Below are 20,767 nucleotides of genomic sequence, written 5' to 3'. Positions count from 1 at the left end.
GTAAAACCCCACCTGTATCTGGGCCAGGGTGTTGTGAAGTATGGGGCCATTCAGTTGCCCCAGGCAACCTACTCAGGCATCAGATTAACAACCCAATTCTTCAGCTCCGGGGACCGATGAGACGTATCTAGCCCAAGACAGGTGTATGGGTCTGGGCTTGAGGGCGGCAAACGCGTCCCTCCCCTCTATTGGGCCAGTCTCCGGTCCCCCGTACCCCTGTGGGGGAAAGGGTCATCGTGTGCGCCATCTGTTTCAGCACACAAAGGGTTGACGTTGCTGAGGGAGGAGAGCTGATGTGCGGTGCCTGTTTAATATCATTTTGAGGAGCGGATTTGCCAAAGCAATTAAAGAACATTCTCATCACAAATGGGGTTCGCAGTTGTGAGGGTGTAATGAAAGAGTCTGAGCGCCAGAGGATATTTTAAATCGTTTCCTTAAAAAAAAAAAAGAAGTGTGGAATACGCTTGAAATGTAGGGCAAAGGGGCCGAAAAGCACAGCGGAGGACATAGTGGCGTGCTTGAGTCAAAATAGCAACATAGATTTAAAAACGTTTTTTTTTTTTTGGCTCTGGATTTTATTTTCAGACACGTTGTGGTTTGCTATCCATTAAAAATTGACATGTTGTTTCAAAAAGGATTTGTCAGTTCAGCATTTGGAGATCGATGACCCCCAAGATGTTTAACAGCAACTGTCCTGGAAGACAGTCCGGTAAACACAACGGCTCCCGGTTCCCCGGCTTTGTTTACTCAACATGCATTACCATCAACCTCCCGACGGGGGCGCTATTTCCCCGCAGAGATACGAAACCAGTCCCGATCGGGTCGGGGAAAGTTTTGTGTTTTGACAACGTAAGGTGGGCGGAGCGGCGGGTCGCCGATTGGTCAGTGAGTTCCGGTTCCCAGTCGATGATTGGCCCCGGCGCCTCACCGGGGCTGCGGGTTGGCAATGTCGGGTCTCCCCTCCATCCTCGCACTCCCCTCCCTCTGCTGGCACCCCCGAGCACCTTCACTCAATTCTTCCCCGGCGCCGACTGTCACACATTGTTTACTACGGCTTGAAATGTGACTCACAACACGGGCTTTTTACTGCTGGAGTAGCGCTCTTGACAAGTGACGGATTCTTTTGCCACACACCGTGCGCGTTGATTTTTCGGGCGCAAACGGTGGAGACTATCATTCTGCCATGAGAGTGGATTTGTTCGCGCTTTTATGCCAGCTGGTCATCACATCATCTGCAATGGAAGGTAAATAAACAAAAAAAAAAAAAAAACCGTTTGATTATTATTGTTATTTTTTTTTTAAATAATTTGTAGGTCATGTGGAAGCAATGTTTTCCTCCGGGGTAGCGCTGCCGGTGTGGGGATACACGTGGATTGCAACACATTTCCGTGGTTCCCTCACTCTCACTTTACCGCACACACACACACACACACACACACACACACACACACACACACACACACACACACTCACACACACACACACACACACACACACACACACGAATGCGTGTGGATATGTACGCGTGTATATATGTGTGTGTGTCTGTGTGTAAGACTTTCCCTGTCTAATCTTCAAACGAGTAGCAGAAGTTTTACGCTAAAATCCGTTTGTCTCAGTCATATGACCAAGGGTGCTAGAGAGGAGAGGGTTTATCTTGAAAGTTATGGATTTTAAGAGAAATTCTGTTGTTCTTTAAGCAGAGTCTGTTTTATTTTATTCTAAAATGCTGGGATAGGAAAAAAAAACAAAACATGGCCACATTGGGCAGACTTGTACTTGCCACTAACACTTGTTTATTTATTTATTTATTTTAAAATTGCAAATATAAGTTTTCCCAACATCTTTTAAGTAATCTTAATCACTCTGACAGTCTCTTTGTCTTCTTCATGACTTGATTCATTCCTTAAGTTTAATCATCTTGTCTTTTATTTGCCTTTCTAAAACACTCCATCATTGACAAGCAGTGTTGACACCAGGGTAGCGTATGTCTCCTAAAAACATGTTTGAATGTCTGTCGAAGGATCCCGGGGACACGACACTGGACTGATGCCTAGGACACTGGGTGCTGGATGGATAACCTAGCAGCTTCATGGGATATTGTGCCCGTCCTTGTTTTATCACCCAGTTGCATTTTCCCGATAAATCATGCACTACAACAGAATCACAGTTGTACATTGAGAGAACAACTAAAATGACTTATTTCCCTGGCGGCTATCACCTAAATTGCTCACAGCTCTGCTGACAAACTGTATGGTCAGGTGTCTTTTCAGTGGTATTCATGTTACTGCTAATACATTTTCAACATTAATAACATATTATAACATAGAGCAGTTAACAATGAGACATCAGTGGGTGGAGCAGAGAAAAAAAAAAAAGTGGTGTGGGGTGGCTCCTTTATATGGGATGGGTGAGAAACAGATGGGCAGGAAGATGGCCTCTGGGTTACCCTGGTAACAAGGATGAAAGTGATTTCCTTGTTTGGGTAGCTAATTGAAAGAAGGTCGTCCCATGGGCAGGTTAAAATCTTCACTGATCTGAACTACAATCTGTTGCTTTCATCTTTTTTATTGGTGTGTGTGTGTATGTGTGTGTGTGTTTTTCTCAGAGTGTTCACAAAAGAGTGTGTGAAGATATTGACCACATTATCCATGCCCTCCCTCTGTCACCCTAAATCTGATTAGGATTCTAAATCAGATAATAATCACGCAGTGTCACAGATCTGGGTGTGTGTGTGTGTATGTGTGTTTGTGCGCATTTCACAGGTTAAGAATATAGCTTAGCCTCTACCATATGCTTGTGATGGAGTCAATGATTCAGCCTATTTGACCTCCCTGCACACACATGCACTAAGACAGTACAGCTCATGCGTCATTGATGAACTGATGACCCAGGGGATGAGAATCTGGGAGGGTAATAGGAAATATACGAAGCTTTGGTCTGTAGATGAGAAACATGAGACTATAACGTGATATGCAATGGAGTATTAAATCGTTAGAGTGCAGTGTTGTGTGCATTACATTTTATCGGTGTGGGTCGTGTGTGTCTGGGTGTGACGACAAGGAACAAAACTTTTACCAATTGAAATGACGTTCATGGAACTTAGTCCGGTTTAAACAATATACAGACTTTTGATGGACAAGTACCCAACAAATACACAGGCATGGAGAGAGAGAGAGAGAAATGCTTGGGGGGAGGAGGGGGATTCAAAACTAGAGCAAAGGGGAGGGTGAAAATGAGGATTTACATTCCATTAAACAAAGAAGCATACACTGTTTTATCCTCATCTTTACCTTCTTCCCAACAACATACTTTCACACCTTCCTTTTCTCCCCCACCTTTTTTTTTCCACAGTGTCTTCCATAATTCTCTTCACTGATCCTATTCCCCTCTTTTACCCCCCTACTCCCCTGCTCACACGCTCTGTGGTATATGGATGATTCTTGCCAACAGCAGCAGTAATTCTCCTCTACTTACAAAACCATTGCTTATTTCTTTTTGCCCTTAAACCAATTAGGCTTAGATAAGCTTGCTCGTTTAACTGTCTGGAACTGGGTGGTGTAGAGAAAGAGGAATGAAGAGAAGGGGATGAAATAGCATCTGAATGATAGACAGCGACTGAGAGAGAGATGAAAAGATGAGAGAAACAGAGGGAGGGAGGTCAGTGGGTTTCTGAAAAGATGCTGTATGCATGTTTTACAAATGAGTAGTCTGCAACCGAACAAGGCCTGGAAGTATAGCAACACAAGGCCGTCTTAGTGGTCTGTCAGAGACGCCTGAGACGCACTATGCGGGATACAAAAGTAGTGCTACTGAGGATGACTATCATCGTGTAATGTGTTGCAAACAGTCCCCAAGGATAACGTGTTTAAGTGCCTGTACTTTTAGTTTGATGGTGCTCCATCACCAGATGGCCAAGGGAATGAAAGTGAGAAGATACTTACCTACTGAATAAGTAATAATTATAATGCTTAAGCTAGAGATAATAGCAGTTGAATGCACATGCATTTGTAAGTAAGAAATGTATACTTTACATACAGTAAACATTAATGAGGTAAGAGTAAGTGTGGAAATGCACATTGGTCCGTTATCAACTGACCAGCTGAATATAATGAGAAAGCTGATTTTAAGCTTTGCCTCGAAATATAAATTTCTCCTCCTTGGACATATAAGAGTTCAATTCAGCCTTACGCAAAGGCCAGAAAGAAATCATTCAAATGTGTTTTGAGACTCTGCGTTATCTTTTTCACTCAGTTAAATTAATTTAACCAAACATTTTATACTCTTAATTTGACATATGTGGTGAGTGTAATGTGCACGCCCTGTGCTTTATGAAGGAAGATGATCGTGATTTGTGAACCGATCATGCTTCTCTTAATATATCTGACTTACATTAAACAAGAGTACATTTTGAAGTTCAAGCATCATCCTTAAGAGCTCCTGCGTGCTGGCAATTCCAAGCTCAAACGGTTTCTATCATGTTCTGATATTCTAAACATTAATGATCGAGACTAGCAATGTTGACGTTGCTTCTCCCTATCAGTGATAAGCGAATAACCAGCGAATACTCTGTCAAAAAAATGTGAATGGGATAAAGCCGTCCCTGTTCTCTATCATGCTTTGAGCAGAGAGTCAAAGCATATGTTCAAAACCATCATCCCAATTGTGGCAGTTGAATTCAAAAGACGTGATGGATTTTTGTTAGACTCCTCACGTGTATACAAGAGCATTTTGTCCACTGGCGCCACTGCTGACCTGAGACCACCTACAGTAGAATTCAATTTTCCTCTTGTTTTGTACTGCTGTGTGTGTACAGTGTGTTTGGTTGCCTGTGTCATCAGCAGAGTGCTAAAGCCATTATGTCAGTGGCAGCAGACACGGCCTCATTCCATGATGGAAGCTTTACTTTGCCTACAATGAAAAGACAGTTGGTGTAAAAGGTGTGCTTATACAGCCTTGTCAGAGCCCGCAGCACTGTGAAGTTGTCATGTGGAGTATAATGCACATATTGATCTATCAATCACTCCATGGGTTAAGATGTGATACTTCATAGTATCGTTTTTCAGTTATTGCAGTATGCAGTACATTATTTTCTTTTGAGACATACGATCACTGGCTCCCAAGTCTCCCTTGCTGTCACGCACATGTAGTCATGCACACACGTAGCACATATGCACATCCCTCATGGCTCACCTTGCCTCAGAGCCTTTGGATGACCAGATGGTGAATGCACATTGGGGCTGGTATATGTGTGCATGCCTTTTTTCCCCTGTGTTTGTGCTTCTCTGCAACTTTGAGTGATTTCAACGGCGCAAGGATGAGGATCCTGGTAATGCAATACTGTGTGTGTTTTGTGTGTGTGTGTCCTATTCTCATCCATTCGTCTAATTTTCCTTCTGCCGCCGTTCAGCCACGCAATGTGTTTCCTACTGTGTGCTGCCTCCCAGTGTCTTCTATACATTCCTTGGTGCAGAGATTTGCTGTAAAGATGCTGTCAGCAGTGTTAGGTTCCAGCCATCTTCCTTCATGCATGACCCTTATCAGAGCAGGTGGCTGACTGTGGGAAGACTAAGACCTTATCGGTCCAATCTAAGGGATAAGCAAACCTGTTGCATCACCGACGTACAAAACCCATTAGTGCACAGGAGGGATAGGGGTGATGCTTGTGACACTGTTCAACCACATACTGGGTGAGTCATCTGTTTCTTGGCAAAGCCAGTTTCAATGAAATTGAAAACATAACATAAACATAGACAAACAAATCCACAGTAAAAAAACTCATCAAGGCCTGATGTGAGGGTAAGAGTGAAAAGTTATTTGGCCCTTTGGACCTTGTTAAAAAGGCTGTCTCTAGTACCGTAAATTTCAAAATATAAGCCACCGCTTTCTTCAATTGCTTCGAGAACTGCGGCTTTTACAACAATGCAGCTAATTTATGGATTTTTATAGGGCAATTACGGTAGCTTCCTTCTGCCAACGCCGTCACAGTGGACAAATTAAACTGTTTCAGCAAACCCACTCGTGCTTAATAACTCTTCAGATCAGCCATTTTGCGCTTATTGCACACACCCCCATCATGAAACGGACACACAGAATTGCTTTTGATGCGGCTTTAAGTTGAAAGCGATCAGTCTGGCTGTTGAAGAAAGAAATAGAGCTGCTGCATGTAAGTTCGGCATCTGTTCTGAAAAAAAAAAAAAAGGGTTATGTACCAGCAGTTGTAGCTGTAACTGTCTTTTTTTTAAATTAAAAGTTGTCAAAATAAATATTTCCTGTAACATCTTGCTACGTTAATATCTCGTGTTTCAACCTGCGACAATTGCCTCTTACTTATGTGCAGTTTCTTTTTTCTTTTAAAAATTAGTAGGCGTGACCTCTATAAAGGTGCGCTCTATAGTCCAGGATTTACGGTAATTCATCAGGCACTGACCCATCTTTACCACTGTTCCATTATCACCTGGCATAGAGATTGAGCAACAGTTGCTTGGACAGCAGGAAGTGGGAGCTTCCTCACTATGGTTAGAATAGAGATGTGAGACGAGAGAGCATTTTTGCCTCTGATTTGATATCATGACATGAAACCAAAGATATACTCATGTTGTATAAGAAAAACCCAATGAATGCATTTTCTTAGGAACCAATAAATTATAGAATCATGTGATATTTCTTCCTGTTATTATTTAAGAAAATGTCAGTGCCTCTCTTATTGATTAATCCTTGATGTTTTATTTTGTTTTACAGTTTTTAGAGGCTTTGAGTGGGAGATATGTTTCAAGCTCATGCAGATAAATAATGGGAATTTGCTTTCACCACTGTGTAGGGTCGGGTTGGAATGTTAGGTGCTGCCCTGTTTTCCTTTAAAATCATCCATGTTTACTGTTCCTCTGTCAGAATCCAGAAATATAGATGGATTAGGTTGGTTGAACTGAAAGAGAATGCCTTTGTTTACATACTTACAAGCCTTTACCCTCTAGCTTTTCTCCACACATGTCCCAAAGAGCTGCTCCCTACCACCATTGCCCCCGCCTCCAAACAGGTCCTTTTGCTGAACAAAAGGGTGTGGTTGAATCGACTCTTTGCTGTTTGTTTTTGCCAGCTATAATACCCTTTCTCAAGAAATTTTAATTAAATCTGAGTACGGTAGTTGCCTCTCGTGTCTGTCACGCCGCCTTTGCAGTAACCTCCCGTCATGGACCTGCCTAGGAATAATTTGCTTCCCCCTACTGCTGTCCCCTTGTGACTTCTCTCTCCCTCCTTCATCTTTGTGTTTCCTTCATTCTTGTTTTGGAAGCATTATTACTTTTACGAGACCTATATTTCAAAATATTGAAGCTGTCTGAAAAGAAAATGGTTAAATTACTTGTAGGGCGTAGAAGAGAACGTGGGGTTTGGGTTTTTTTCGGAGCAGGTAGCTTCATTTATGCAAATTGCATTCAGATCTTTTTTTGTGTCAAAATAATTTTATTTGAGTTTCAAACTGTAAGGCTCAGTCCTTAGGGCTGCAAGTGGGGCAAAAATTGACAAAAGAGCAGCTGAAGTTATGTGTTGCAGGGAAGACTGACTACTGTATGTCTTGCAACGTGTGGGATGCTTGTGCAAGATTTACAATTGGTTTGATCAGCACATCAGTTTAGCTCACTGTGCGCACTTTTGCATTGCACACTGCAAAATCTGTGTAGTTTGGAGTTTACTTAGCAAATCCCTTGCATCTAAAGTCTGAATGGGCAATATATGAAGTTGAAAAATCATTGGCTCCTTTTTTGTATTTTTAAGGGAATCAGCACACCAGAGGATGCTGCATCTCAGAGCTCAGAGGAATTAAAGGCAGATTGCTAATAGGACTGAAATTACGAACGGTAGTAGAAGCTGTTCCATTTCTGATTAAATAATAGCTGACTCATCCAAAGGCAATTTTTCACAGGGACCGACACACACACACACACACACACACACCCACACACACACACACACACATCTTGGATCAGTTTCCATGATTTTTTAGGAACATTATATGATCTTACCTAATCATCAAGATTACGAATCATTATTCTAAACCCACTCCTCATCATTAACCTGAGGTATTTAAAATACAGGGACTTAAGTTTTGCATCCAAATGGGATACTGTCATCCTGCCACACTTGCATCGGCAACACACTTACAAAGATTTGATGTGTGGAAAGGAAATTAATAGAGAAAGAGAGCTGAGGGCCTGGGCCTGCGGCTTGTCCTATTATTAATGAGTAACTGCCAGAGCGTCCCCCGGGTTCAGGACATGTGTATATATTTCACTATTCACCTGCCCTTCTCTTCAAAGTAAGTGTAATTTCTTATTAAACATTGGATTCTTGGCAAGTGAGGGACGTATTGAGAGAACTTCTGCATTAGTGTGTGTGCGTGAAAGTGTGTGCGTGTAGGTGTTGGTGGGTTGGAGAGCGAGTTTAGTGTGTGAAAGAAATAATGTGATAGAAAGAAATGAACCTGACCCTGCACTATGCAAAAAGGAATGCTTTCTTTTGAGAGGAACAGTGATGGGCCAGTAAGTAGCAGAGTGGGAAGGATATTATTTTCCCTGCTTAAGCCTGACTCCTAATTTCTGCCTGCTCCATGCTGTCTAATTCTATAGCTGAATAAAAAGAGAATGATTTTGGAGGTAATTAACTATTGATTTGATTCACAGCGGGTAATGGGAAATGAATGGACAGCATCTCGATGTACAATCAGTTACCTGGCCGGCCAGAGCACAACTAGAAAACTGATGGGGTGAAAAACTTATTCACCAAGGGCAAAGGTTGTGTGTTTGGTTTTTAAACTTTATTTGTAAGTAATTGAAACAATGCTCATTGTCATTGTCTGTTTGGAAGTTTGAGGCTATTCTTACCTGTTTTCTTATACTGAATCTTTTTGTCTTACATTGCATTTTATTATATTCATATTTAGTTCTGGTGACTGATTTTCAGTCATCTTAGTCTGTGTTGACCTGTTAACCTCACCTCTCCTTCATGAATAGTTATGGCAGTATAAGCCCAGGCAACTCATTTTAATTTGATGTGTTGCAAGGTCACATCACCGCCCAGCATCCCCGGCGATAAATCTTCCATTAAAAATATTTGATGCGTTTCAATGATTATCAGCTGAATTTCTGTTATTGTTGCGTATTTTGAGATACCGATGTCTCCCTTTCTTTTGGACATCTTTCTAGAGCTCCATGTGCATTTCATTTGTTAGAGGGGAGGTAGAGGACAAGGATTAGGACTCATTTGTGCAAGAGAACAGAGGAGATGAGGGACAAAGAGACAGAGGGTGCGAGAAGGCTGGACCTGTATCTGCTTATGATCTTGGTTGTGCTAATGAGGAAGCTGGGGGTGCAGTCTTCTAACCCAGAGGGAACATTCAGCCCATCAGAGTATAGCGTATGCTCGTGTGGACATTTGAGTTTCATAAAAAGAAAATCTACTGCAGTAGATGATTAAAAAACTAGAGTTTGTGTGTAGAGAGACAGAGAGGGTGTGATTTATTTTATGTGTCTGCATGTGCATGTGTGTGTGTGCTGCTCTCTGCTTCTTTTGAGACCGGTTAAACCCATGAAGGATGTCTTGATTTGTCTGGTTTGTTTAGCTCTCAGCTGAACCTGTTTTGTACTGGGGTTCACTGAAGAGTATAAAATTCATGCCCCTCACCAATTGTTCCCTCCCTCCTCATCCCTTATTCCTATGAAGTCTTACTCCTCCCTGCGTTCTCCCAAGGCTGGGCATTTAAAGCGGCATGCTTTTGATGTGAGCTTCACACACTGTTAGACACCCACTCATCAGTTTGACAGTGAAGTCTGGGTGGAGTCTGCCTATTTCTGATATTGCGAGAGGAAGACAAAGTGTGATATACTGTAAACATATGTTATTCAGTCACATAGTTTTAGATAAGGTGAAATTTATTGCATGTGCACAGGCGCTTGTAAGGATGCGCAAATTTCGTTCTATGGCTTTGCTGCACTCAGATGAGGATGTATCAATATTATATATATTCCAGTTGATCCAAACTGAATGTAACTGTACAAGGGTTTTTCTGGCTCTGTTTTAAGCTTTAGTTTAGATTCAATTTAATTTACATGAACAGATACACCCTTTGTGTGCATGTAACACAGGACTACTATTGCTGAGTATTTAAATGTACCTTATTTGATGTTTTATTTTCTATCTAAAGGCACACTTGGATAGCCTTTAATTTATTCTGCAGGCAATGTAAATGATAAATTATTTCAAAATGACTAATTAACAATAGTCTGTGATATGTGTACAGCTCTGAGAGGTTTTTTAAATTATCTTGTGCTAAAGAGAAGATTTAATTGATATGAATGCCGTGTGCAAGTGTGCCTATTTGTGTCATCCTGTATTTATGATTTCTGATCAGTTTTCTGTGCAGCTCAAATAAGGTAGATGAAAAAGGTTTCAGGTGATGATCCAAATAGTGATAATTAGAATTAATTACTTTTATGCCTCTTTGCTATGAATATCTGGCTGTCATTTCCACTGGTATATACTGGGCCACTCTGGAATGTCTTTAACAAATGCTGTCTAGTTTTTGACACATATCCACTGGGACTTGAGGATAAACCTAATAAAATGTGGTGTTTAAAGGTCAACATAATAATGTCATTCATGCCATTGTCATATTTAGGACTGCTCAGAATTATCTGGCGGAATTCCTTTATGTCTGGGACAAGTGTTCTCTTGGAATTCGACTGTGGAATAATTTGGGGTTGGTAATCAGTGTTCAAGATCGCTATGAGCTTCCCACGCACATTGTATAACTATTGTTATGTCTGTTATGTCTGGCATTACAGATGTAAATGCCACTGTTTGACGAATGGTGCAAACCTTATCTAATGATACAGTATTTGATGAGTGAGTATATCGATTGAGGAATTACTTTCAAAACAAATGACTAGATGTCTGTCTCTCTGTTTGGTGCTAATGTGAGACTTTCTACTGTATCAGATGTCAATAATTAGCTCAAGAAAATATTAGCTCAAGTTTCCTGTTCTTCATTGCCCCCATCTCCCTGCCTTCACACCCTCCATACTCACTCATTCATTTTGTCATTCCATCCCTGGTATAAACACTTCTCACTTCAGTCATATTGTTGGCTAAATCTTACTTTGCATCATTGTCGGCTCTGTAAGTGACCTTGCTCCTTGAACTTTTTTCCTTTCTACGAATCCCTCTTGGGTAATGCTTTTGATTTTCAAAAAAAAATCTGTCTGAAAACATGCAAGCAGATATAGGAAATATGGTCCGAAATTTAAATCTCCATTAAGTAAGGAATTATTTTGAAAATCTCACATCTCAATATGAACATTTGACTGTAAAATGATGGTATTGGAAAAAAAGGAAGTAGGACGATGACAAGCGACATTCCCCGAAAAAAAGAACAAAGCATGGGAATTCGGTGGCTTTTTTTTTTCTTTTAATATTTCATTTTTAAACTATTATTATTTATTATTATTATTATTTATTATTACTTGCTCTACAAATATTTTTAGAGATTGAAAATATCTCTTGTTGATCAACCCATCCTTCTCTAAGTCTCTTTAGAAAATCTGGAAAATACAGGTCTACAGTTTCCTTTTGGCACAGTTTACAAAAGTGTGCTGAAAATTGGGCTGTGCATACAGGAAATAGGTTTAAAATAACAGAAAAAAGGTGCCTCTCTTTAAGGGGAAAAAACAAGCCTAGTGAAGTGAGAGATGTTGCGATGTTGATAATGTACTGTTTTGAAGCCAGTTCTCTCAGGGGAAAGGGTGTTACTATTTACTACATAATTCTGCTTATCCATGTAGGTAATTGGTATCAAAAATAAACATATTTCGTGATATCAAATAGTGTCTCAATCCATAATTTAATTGAATTATTTTAACTGATTTGTCTCCCAATTCTGATGTGTCAGCCAATTCAATTTTCTAGAAAGAGGAATAGATAAACTTAAAGCGATCTTGTAGCATTGGAGCAGACAACTACCTCAATTTAAGAAACAGAAAAAGGTTCATGGTTACAACCATTCCTGCACAACAGAATATTTGAGTGGTTGTGAATTGGGGGAATAAACATAATCCTGGGTGAGTTCTCATCATGTATACATTTGCATTCAATGTAGAGCTATAGTGGTGGAATGGTTCTGTCTGAATGAAAAATGTAAATAAATGCCATGACGGAATTCTAAAAATAAATTGTCATTATACTGAAGTCAAAATATAACTGCCTAGAATGAAAATAAATAACCAAACAAACAAATACATGCATTCATAGATAGATGTGCTAAATAAATGTGATAAATGTGCTCCTTTAGGGCTATGTGGGTACATTTGAAGGTAAATTTAAATGACCAGCTCCTCATTTTTAAGCATTGTATCAAAATCAGTGAGGCCAACATACTATATATCTGAGCTGATGTGAGTTCACAGTTTTACTCAAGTATTAACAGAAGCTAATCCTTTTTTAGCCTTTAGGTGTAAGCCCAGGATAGTACAAAGATTGCTTCTAAATTCCACTGCAATGATTTCAATTTAGACTGCTTTTTCAGACCTCTTCTGAGTCTTTATATCTTATTTCACAATATACTAACCAGTTCAGGTGTTGCTAGTGTTTTTATTTTTAGCTTTTTTCTTCAATTATAGCTATCATATTCATAACCTTATCTTACTGTTACTTTTTTATAAATATCTTGTGTCCAGTGACTTTTTCACTTTTGTTGATGTTATATGAATTCTAACAGTCTATTAGCCTCTAAGCACATATGTGCCCTTATATTTGACATAATTTAGTTTAAGTAGAAATTACATAGTTTAATGTATGTACAACATGTACCATAATCTTTACACAAAGAAATACCAATGAAGACTAAACTGTCACACCATATGGTGCTGGGTCATTAAGCTGCATCAACCTGTCCTTGAGTACAAGAAGTAATATATTTGAATTTGCAAATTGTAGTTTTTCAAGGTTTTGCAAATTAAAAGATATAATGAAACAATTTGATTCACTCAATATGATTACATGATGAGCTTCCCATTTTACAAGGAAGTTAGGGTTTATAATATTATTAAATAGAAATTAGTACAGTTCAATTTAATATCTACTTAATTGTCAATTTCCTTTCAGCAAGTCATTATGCCTGGGGTTTTTTAGATTGTTATCTCTTTTCTGCCATGGATTATAGTTCATTATGCCTGCAAAGGCCATTTATTCAGTGTTAAGTGCTTAATTTTGAATGGCACTCACGACTTAGTTTTCCTCCATCATTCCAGAGGGATATATCATGTTTTAACTTTTGTTAATGTCATCACGATTAAAAAAATAAGCACAAAAAGAACCCAAAAAGAACCCAAGTAGTTTATGTTGCTTGGTCAACAAAGTCATGCAAAGTCATGATTTATCATCTTATTATTCTTTCCAAGAATTCCCTTTATTTTCCACTTTCCTAAACTTTTTATAGTATTTTAATGAACATTATTGTGAGCATTTACCCTCTTCAAATAATACTGACTCCAGTGAAATGTGTTACTTCTGGCTTTTCTAATTAACTATAGCATATCCAATATTGGATCTCTGTTAGCCAAATATTTTTTCACACATAAGTACGGTAAATCAACCATTGTTATGGTCTACTCTTAGATCCAGACCATAGTAATCTACCATAACCAAATCCAGTAATCATTACAATGGCAGACATCGAGGAAAAGTTGCTTGGGCTAAAGACTGCCAGAAGATACCATTGCAGATGTTTAAGACAGCTACAAATACACCGAGATCCCGCAAACAGATGGAAACCATGAGGAGACAACAAAGAGGTCAGACACAGCCACATACCTACACATAGCAGAATGGCAAAAACAAGCGCCAAGCACTGAACTCGTGCACCCTGCTCATCATCACAGCCCTTTGATGGAAAGCACTTCATTCTCCTTCTTAATATTATTATTATTATTATTATTATTATTATTATTATTATTATTATTGCTGTACAGATCATCATCAGATACTCCACTGGTATAGTGAGTTGGCCAATAGAGGGGATAACACAGATATTGTGACAAAGCAGATTCTCATAACAATGGACGTTTTCAACGCAAGTCCATCATTGTACATTAAATGAAAGGCTAAAATGAAATGGCTAAGGACAAGACAAGCAAGATCCAGTAAGGTTGAAGATCTTGAACCTAAAAGATGAGCTGCTAAGTGAAAAACTCAGGACCGGAGAAATCCAATGATGCTGAGGATGGACCATCGTGCAGGGGTTTCTGCTGACAGACAAAATAATTGTCCATCAAAATTCTAGCAAGAGGCTTGATGAGATACATCAAGGGACAGCACAGAAGGGCTGATCATGGCAGCAAAGGAACATTTACTTATCATGCAAGCACAGGAGCCTTGGTTCTGCTGATTCAGACGGGTTATACAACTAGGTGTTGGCTGTGCAAACATGTCTTTGACACAAGATGCAGGAAAAGTGTACATAAAATACCATAACCGAAGGGCTTGTATTATTTCTATGGGTATCTGCATTGTGTTTAAGCTGGATATCTCTTCAGAATAGAAGACACATCGTAAAGTGCTGTGTATATGCAATTATATATATGAAGAAAAAATGCAAAAAGAAGTTGCCTTAAATGGGCTTTCAGAGGTCACTATTGACTCTAAAAGAAATATGGAAAGTGTGGTGGAGGGGATTTGCATTGATTCACATCAATTTATAGCTGGGGAAATGCAAACGCATGCTTACAGAAACATCATTTGGCAGCACTGAAACAAAAAATAATATGATGGATAACTATATTGTTCAGTGCTTAAGTAATACATTTGGCGATTTTCACTCTCGTTGTCCTTTGGAAGGGATCAGGGCATATTCTTTCAAATGATGGTTTTTCCCTCCTCCTTGGGAGATAAGTCATGTGCTTGTAATGAAATCCTGAATGTTAGAATAAGTTGGAGGAAATTGCTAGGAGCAAGAATGCGTTAGACTTGCTCATTTGGGTCAGTGAGGGAAGTGCCTGTGTGCTTCTGTGTGAGTGTGTCCTGTGTGGTCTACAAAATTGTATTTGCACAGAGATAGGAAAACTGAAATTTGACATCAATATCCTGGCCATTCTTTCATGAAAGTACCTGAAAATATTGTTGAGTGGGTCCCATTTAGATTTGTTCCCAGACAATACCATACAATGGTCCTGATGTTAGGCCAACTGGGACAGGGAATTACCTCGGCATTATCAACATAACAGTGGAATATCTTAGAAATCATGGAAGGGATGAATAGAAGACGTTTTTCTGTGGGAAATCATTCAGTGGGGGACTGTGCCTTGGTTTTCCTTTGCCAGTTCAATTTGCTGACCCTATTTGCTATATGTGACCACACTCTGTATCACACAAGATTTGGAACCCTGTCATGCCTGTCAATAAGATGAAGAGATCATATGAGGTGTCACTCTCAAATTCTGAATCTCTCTATTAGCCTTCAAAATTGTCAACACCATCCTCTATATAGGTTTTATTTGTCTTGCTGCCAAGTGCAAATCCAGTTTGCTCAGCCTGGACACTGAAAGGAAGGACAGCGTAGATATTTCACTTCTAAATCATCTTCATGTATTTTACAGATCAAGGTTCATCGGACGCACAACTAGGCAGTTTATCTTTCACTCGCTTTTGAGGAGGAGATTACTCCATATTTGGGTCCATATGGGGTCCGTGTTGAGTCCTTGCTGTTCTCTGTCAGTGGGGGATATGGCAATTAGTGAACATTTGCTAGATGGCATGAAACCAGAGACCAGTCACCTCTGCTTCACAGGTCTATCTATGAAGACATGCATTTGTGTTTGCCTACGTGTACGCATGTGTGTTAGGATGCATGGAGGGAGAGAGTATTGTACCACGACACCTGCTTCACAGCGGGAGGTTGGACTCCACCGCTGACAAAAGGTGTGTGTACAATGGGGTTGGAGTGTGGTGATGACACAGTGTGTGATCAGAGGCTGAGCACCTCCCAAATGCATTTTGTTACTTGTAATCAATGTTACAGCAGTTCCCTTAAGGTATGCTAATGTACTCTAAAATGCTAATATGTTTCAGTGGCAAACTCCCAACTCATATCGTATGAGTGAAATGTGCACACAGTCATGATGAGATGCAAATCTTCTTGAAAGAATGTCATTGCATCTATGAGAGATAGATTCAAATCATATTTGTAGGGAAATGAGACTCATGATTGTCAGCATATGGTCTTAGATGCCAAACATTACATCGCGTTTAAACGATTTATTTGATTACAGCTAAAAAGTCACTTTGATACCAACCATGTCTGTCATGAATTACTGATATGACAAAAAAATCATGGGCGGGCCATAGAAATGAATTTCAATTCTATTCCTCCAGTGACTGCACCAGGGTCTTGAGTTGAAGCAATTGCTTTGAAAACCCAGTTTTCATAATACCATAGATTCAGCGTGACTGGATTGATCATGTGAAAGTGAAAAAAATAAAAGCCAAAGCTGATCCTCTTCCTGTTTGTTTGATATTTATAGTTAGGCCAGAGAGAACGAAGGGGACGTTGTTCTAACTGACCTTGCTCTTACGCCATCGTCCAGATTTGTGTGTGTGTGTAAGTCCGGCTTATACAATCACAAGAAAAGAGAGAAACATGGGTGGAATCTGCTGTCATGGTTGAGTCTAATGTAAGTGGGACACATTTCGTTATGTATATATATTATTTTTACTCCTGTTCATGACAGTTTGAAAAATGGAATGCTGCTTTCTAGATACATTTCTGACAGTCTGGTAGGGCACAGACTTCCCAAGTTAATATCTTTGACTTCAATACTCAAATGTACTTTGATAATTTAAAAGAAGCTGATTGTTTCTGGTATCTATGCATACATAAAGCAGCTACTACCTGCTGTGCTCTTGAACTATACCTCAGGTTAAAGTTATGCTTTACACGGCAGAATCTGCTGATGGTTATGCATGCTGCCTCTCACAGCTTGTGATACAAAAACTTTGTAGGTACAACTCAAAAGCATAAGTTCCAACAGTGTGGAGGGCACTCATTAGAAAAGTGAAGTAGACAGTAATGAATAGTAATGTTGACATTGGTGTTCCCTAAATATGACTGACAAGCAATTAAAGGGAACTTTTGCATTTTCTTCCCTTATCATCTTTCCTTGGTAGGTCACCTTGAAGTGATTTTTTTCAGTCACAAACCTTGTGGTTTAAGATCCAGATGTTGTAAAACTAAACCAAACCGGAATTTCTTTCTTTTTTAATTTGTGTGAGTAGAGAGAGGGTATTTGCAGTGAATATTTCAGTAGCAGATGTATAATCCAGAATATTCTTCATGCAGGCATCTCTCAACACTCCTCTAACGTAAGTTTTATTTTATATATGTGCCCAAAGAGTGTAAGTCTTCATTGTTGATATCGATTAAATGACAGGCCGTTGTTATCTGCTCTTTATTCATACAACCCTGTTCTATTTCAACCTACATCCATTAGTACATGTTTAATGTGCGCTTGAATTGTTCTGCACAGCTTTAGCGCCCAGATCTCTGTGCTGCGTTTCAGATCCGCTGCTATATAAGCAGTGACCTTCATTTTGTCCTCTGATCCTTGCAAATGAAACAGGAGAATAGATATGAAACCTTTTATCTGAATTGTGGTACAATCTTAGCAGAAAAAATGCAGTTTATGTTAGTGTGAGTGTCCTCAGATAAATCACTAGATTTCTTTTTGTAGTCTTTTTTTTCTGGTGAATGGTATTTTTTGTGTCCTCTTTACCTTTTGGTTAGCAAGATGACTGTTACATCTTTCGCCGCTATATAAACACAAACATACCTTGTGCTATCCCGGCGTTTCCTCTATCTAGGTTTTTATGTACGGTAACAATTTGCAGCTCTGGAGTATACAACAGACAGGAAGCAGATAATGTTGGAAAAACGGTCAAAATAAATGTGCAGGCACCAGTATTTGAGCTTCACATCTGTGAGATTAGGGTTCTTCTTACACTTCAACTGATGGATTAATACTGATTGTTAAATTGTTACTTACCATAATGGAGAATTCTAATTGTACCAAGCCCCCTGTTAGCAAAGTCTGTCGTCTAAAAACACACCCAATTTTATATTGGTCCCATCTTGCACTCTATAGAATGCAGTGAGCATGCGTTTTTGATATTATTATTATAATTACTATTATTATTATCAGTTGTAACTTAATCATCCTTTAATTTGCAATTTTTCCGAGAGTCTTTCAAATGTTTGATGACTTCTGATATCAAAAATGCGTGTTTTCTACCCTACTAGCACTAATGAGAAGTAAACACTCGTGATTTACTGTTCTGTTAGTTTGTGGCGTTAGTCAGCCTTAATCAATAAGTCTTCCCCTTTTTTTAAATCCATTTCTGCTCTCATTCACCCATTAGAGGATCAGGTCGTGCAACATATTAGTTGTCTTCTTATCGGCAGTGATGACTTCAGACAATTCCTGGAATTACCTTTGTGGAACGACTAGGCATGTGTATTGGTGTGCCGTGTGTGTTTTCTGGATAGATGCACCCACATTTGTGTTTGTGTGCCTCTGTGCATGCATGCTAATGACAGCTGACAGAGCCCACGCTTCTTAAATTAGCCTTGCTATCTGGCCTCTAGGGAAAGCATGGTTGTTCAGATATAGAAGGAGCTCTAATGCTTCAATACGCGATCTCATCCACCGTACTTTCCGACCATCCTGGTCCCACTCGTCTGCCTCTGAGTTAGAGCAAACTTATCCCGAGTTGATAAAGAGGAAAAGGAATCAGCACCTTGGTCTTGTGCCAGAAATCCAGGAATGATTTGGGTTTATTCTTTTTTGTCTTTGAACTTGGTTTGAAAAAAAAAAATCCTAAAATATAATCCTTTTTGCTATTCTTTCGTATTTACATATTTTCATGGAGGAGTGCATGCCGCTGATTTCAGATATGCATTTCTGATCGTTGAACTGTGTTTAGCTCACAACATATTTACATTCAGTATATTCTCCATCAGCATTCTTGTAATTTATTCACAGAGTGAAGTAAAGAGGTTACTGACAGCTCGGACAAATTGTAATGACTCTGAGTACAGGAACATGCAGTACAGGATCTTCAAATACATCACTAATGAAAGTTTATGAATGAATGTTTTTATTTTATTTGAGTTAAGTGGTTGAGATAATGTGATTGTAACATTATCGATTTTTGTGTGGTCGTCATGCTCAGTTATTTGTGATCAATCTGGCCATTATTTGAATGAACTGTGTGTGTGTGTGCGTGTGTGTGTGTGTGTGTGTGTGCATGTGTGTGTGTGCACGTGCGCGTGTGTGTGTGTGTGTGTGTGCGCGCATGTATTTGACAGGATAGATCAAGGGAAAAAAAGGGTCCCTATGCAGCTTGGGCTTTATTAAAGAGAAGTTAATGAGTTCCCCTGTCTGCCTCTCATTTTTTTCTTCTCTCATTTATTCTCAGCTTCATCTCTTCTATTTGGTGTCTTTCTGCCCTCTCGCACACTCTCACTTTTGCACAACATATATTCACAATTTTAGGGATAGTCTTTTGCCCTTGTAACTATTTTACTGCAGTCAATGCAGTGCAAGGAGCTGAAATATAAAACTATATGGTTATATTCCTGTCTCTGTTGTCCTTTTCTATTACTGGGGGATTGTCTCCTCAAATGAAACTCCCCTTTATTGGTGCTGGATTTCCAGGCTTATTCAAACACATTTGTCTTACTAATGCTTATCACAGATGGTCTGCAATGTCCCCTGTGTTGGAGTGTGTGTCCATGCTGGTTAATTTGCTCCCTTCATATGAGAGCTTCTGATTCTTTTGATGTTCAAAGATCTTCTGACATCATAGTACACATTTCATGTTTTTGAAATGGGAGCACTAAACCAAATGCAATATCACACATTTTATGAATGTTATGCAGTGACATGGGTGCTTTAGCGTCTAGTCTGTTCACGGTTGAACAAAGGATTGTTTAATTTGTTAGACGACCCATGGTAATCCATGTTTTTGACAGCAGATTTCTATTTATCATGTTGAGTCAAGGCTACAGCAGCAGCAACTTAATTACTTGTATTATTACTAAACCTTTCATTAGAATTAAACTTTGAGAAAATAAACTACATGGGAGTTTGCATAGATAATAGCGCGTGCCACTGTAAACAGCATTTATAGTACTTTTGAAAATTAATTCTCATGCCTCTACATTTCCTCAACTTGTTAGGGCATGAGGTCAGGTCGATAGTACACTTCGCTGTGCTTGATATTGTCCAATAAGAACATAATCAGATTACATACTCACCAGAAGTGAACAAAACTAAAAATCACTCAGAAACATTTCAGGATGACCACATTTTTCAGGACTGATGCAGATATTTAGTTTGGTTAAAGGTAACAGTCATGAATACTGGGATTTACCTTAACTTTAGCGCAAGGGTCAATTTAAAGTGCTTTCCCTTTCGGTCCTGTTCGATCATATTTGACAGCAGCCGCATCCAACCCATGTTCAGTTTTCTAAAAAATAGAAGCTGGAACATTGCCTGTGTATGTGCAGTCAACTTTTGAGGAAGATAGGTCACACTACTTAAGTTGAGGAGGGAAAACCTGTATTTTGGGGGAGAATCAGAGAAGAATTGGGGCAAAATACAAAAGGGAACCTTGTTCTTGTTCAGCTCTCTCCTGAGGCACAACGTGCACCTAGTGACCTGACTTG

The 20,767-nt window shown here is 39.4% G+C and overlaps 1 protein-coding gene across 2 annotated transcripts in view; it reads left to right on the top strand.

Moving 5' to 3' along the window:
- Nucleotides 1-1,000: 1,000 nt before the first annotated feature.
- The window catches only part of ephb1 (EPH receptor B1), a 175,583-nt gene continuing 155,816 nt past the window's right edge, over nucleotides 1,001-20,767 (top strand). For both annotated transcript variants that reach the window (XM_086172083.1, XM_086172082.1), the window contains exon 1: nucleotides 1,001-1,244. In XM_086172083.1, coding sequence (XP_086028209.1) covers nucleotides 1,184-1,244 — 61 coding nt within the window. In that variant the 5' untranslated portion in view covers nucleotides 1,001-1,183. The remainder of the gene's footprint in view (nucleotides 1,245-20,767) is intronic.

This window comes from Fistularia commersonii, chromosome 25, assembly GCF_037954325.1.
Source record: "Fistularia commersonii isolate RoL2024-O1a breed Wild chromosome 25, RoL_Fcom_v1.0, whole genome shotgun sequence".
NCBI classification, from domain to species: Eukaryota; Metazoa; Chordata; class Actinopteri; order Syngnathiformes; family Fistulariidae; genus Fistularia; species Fistularia commersonii.
This window is presented reverse-complemented; position numbering and strand designations above follow the sequence as displayed.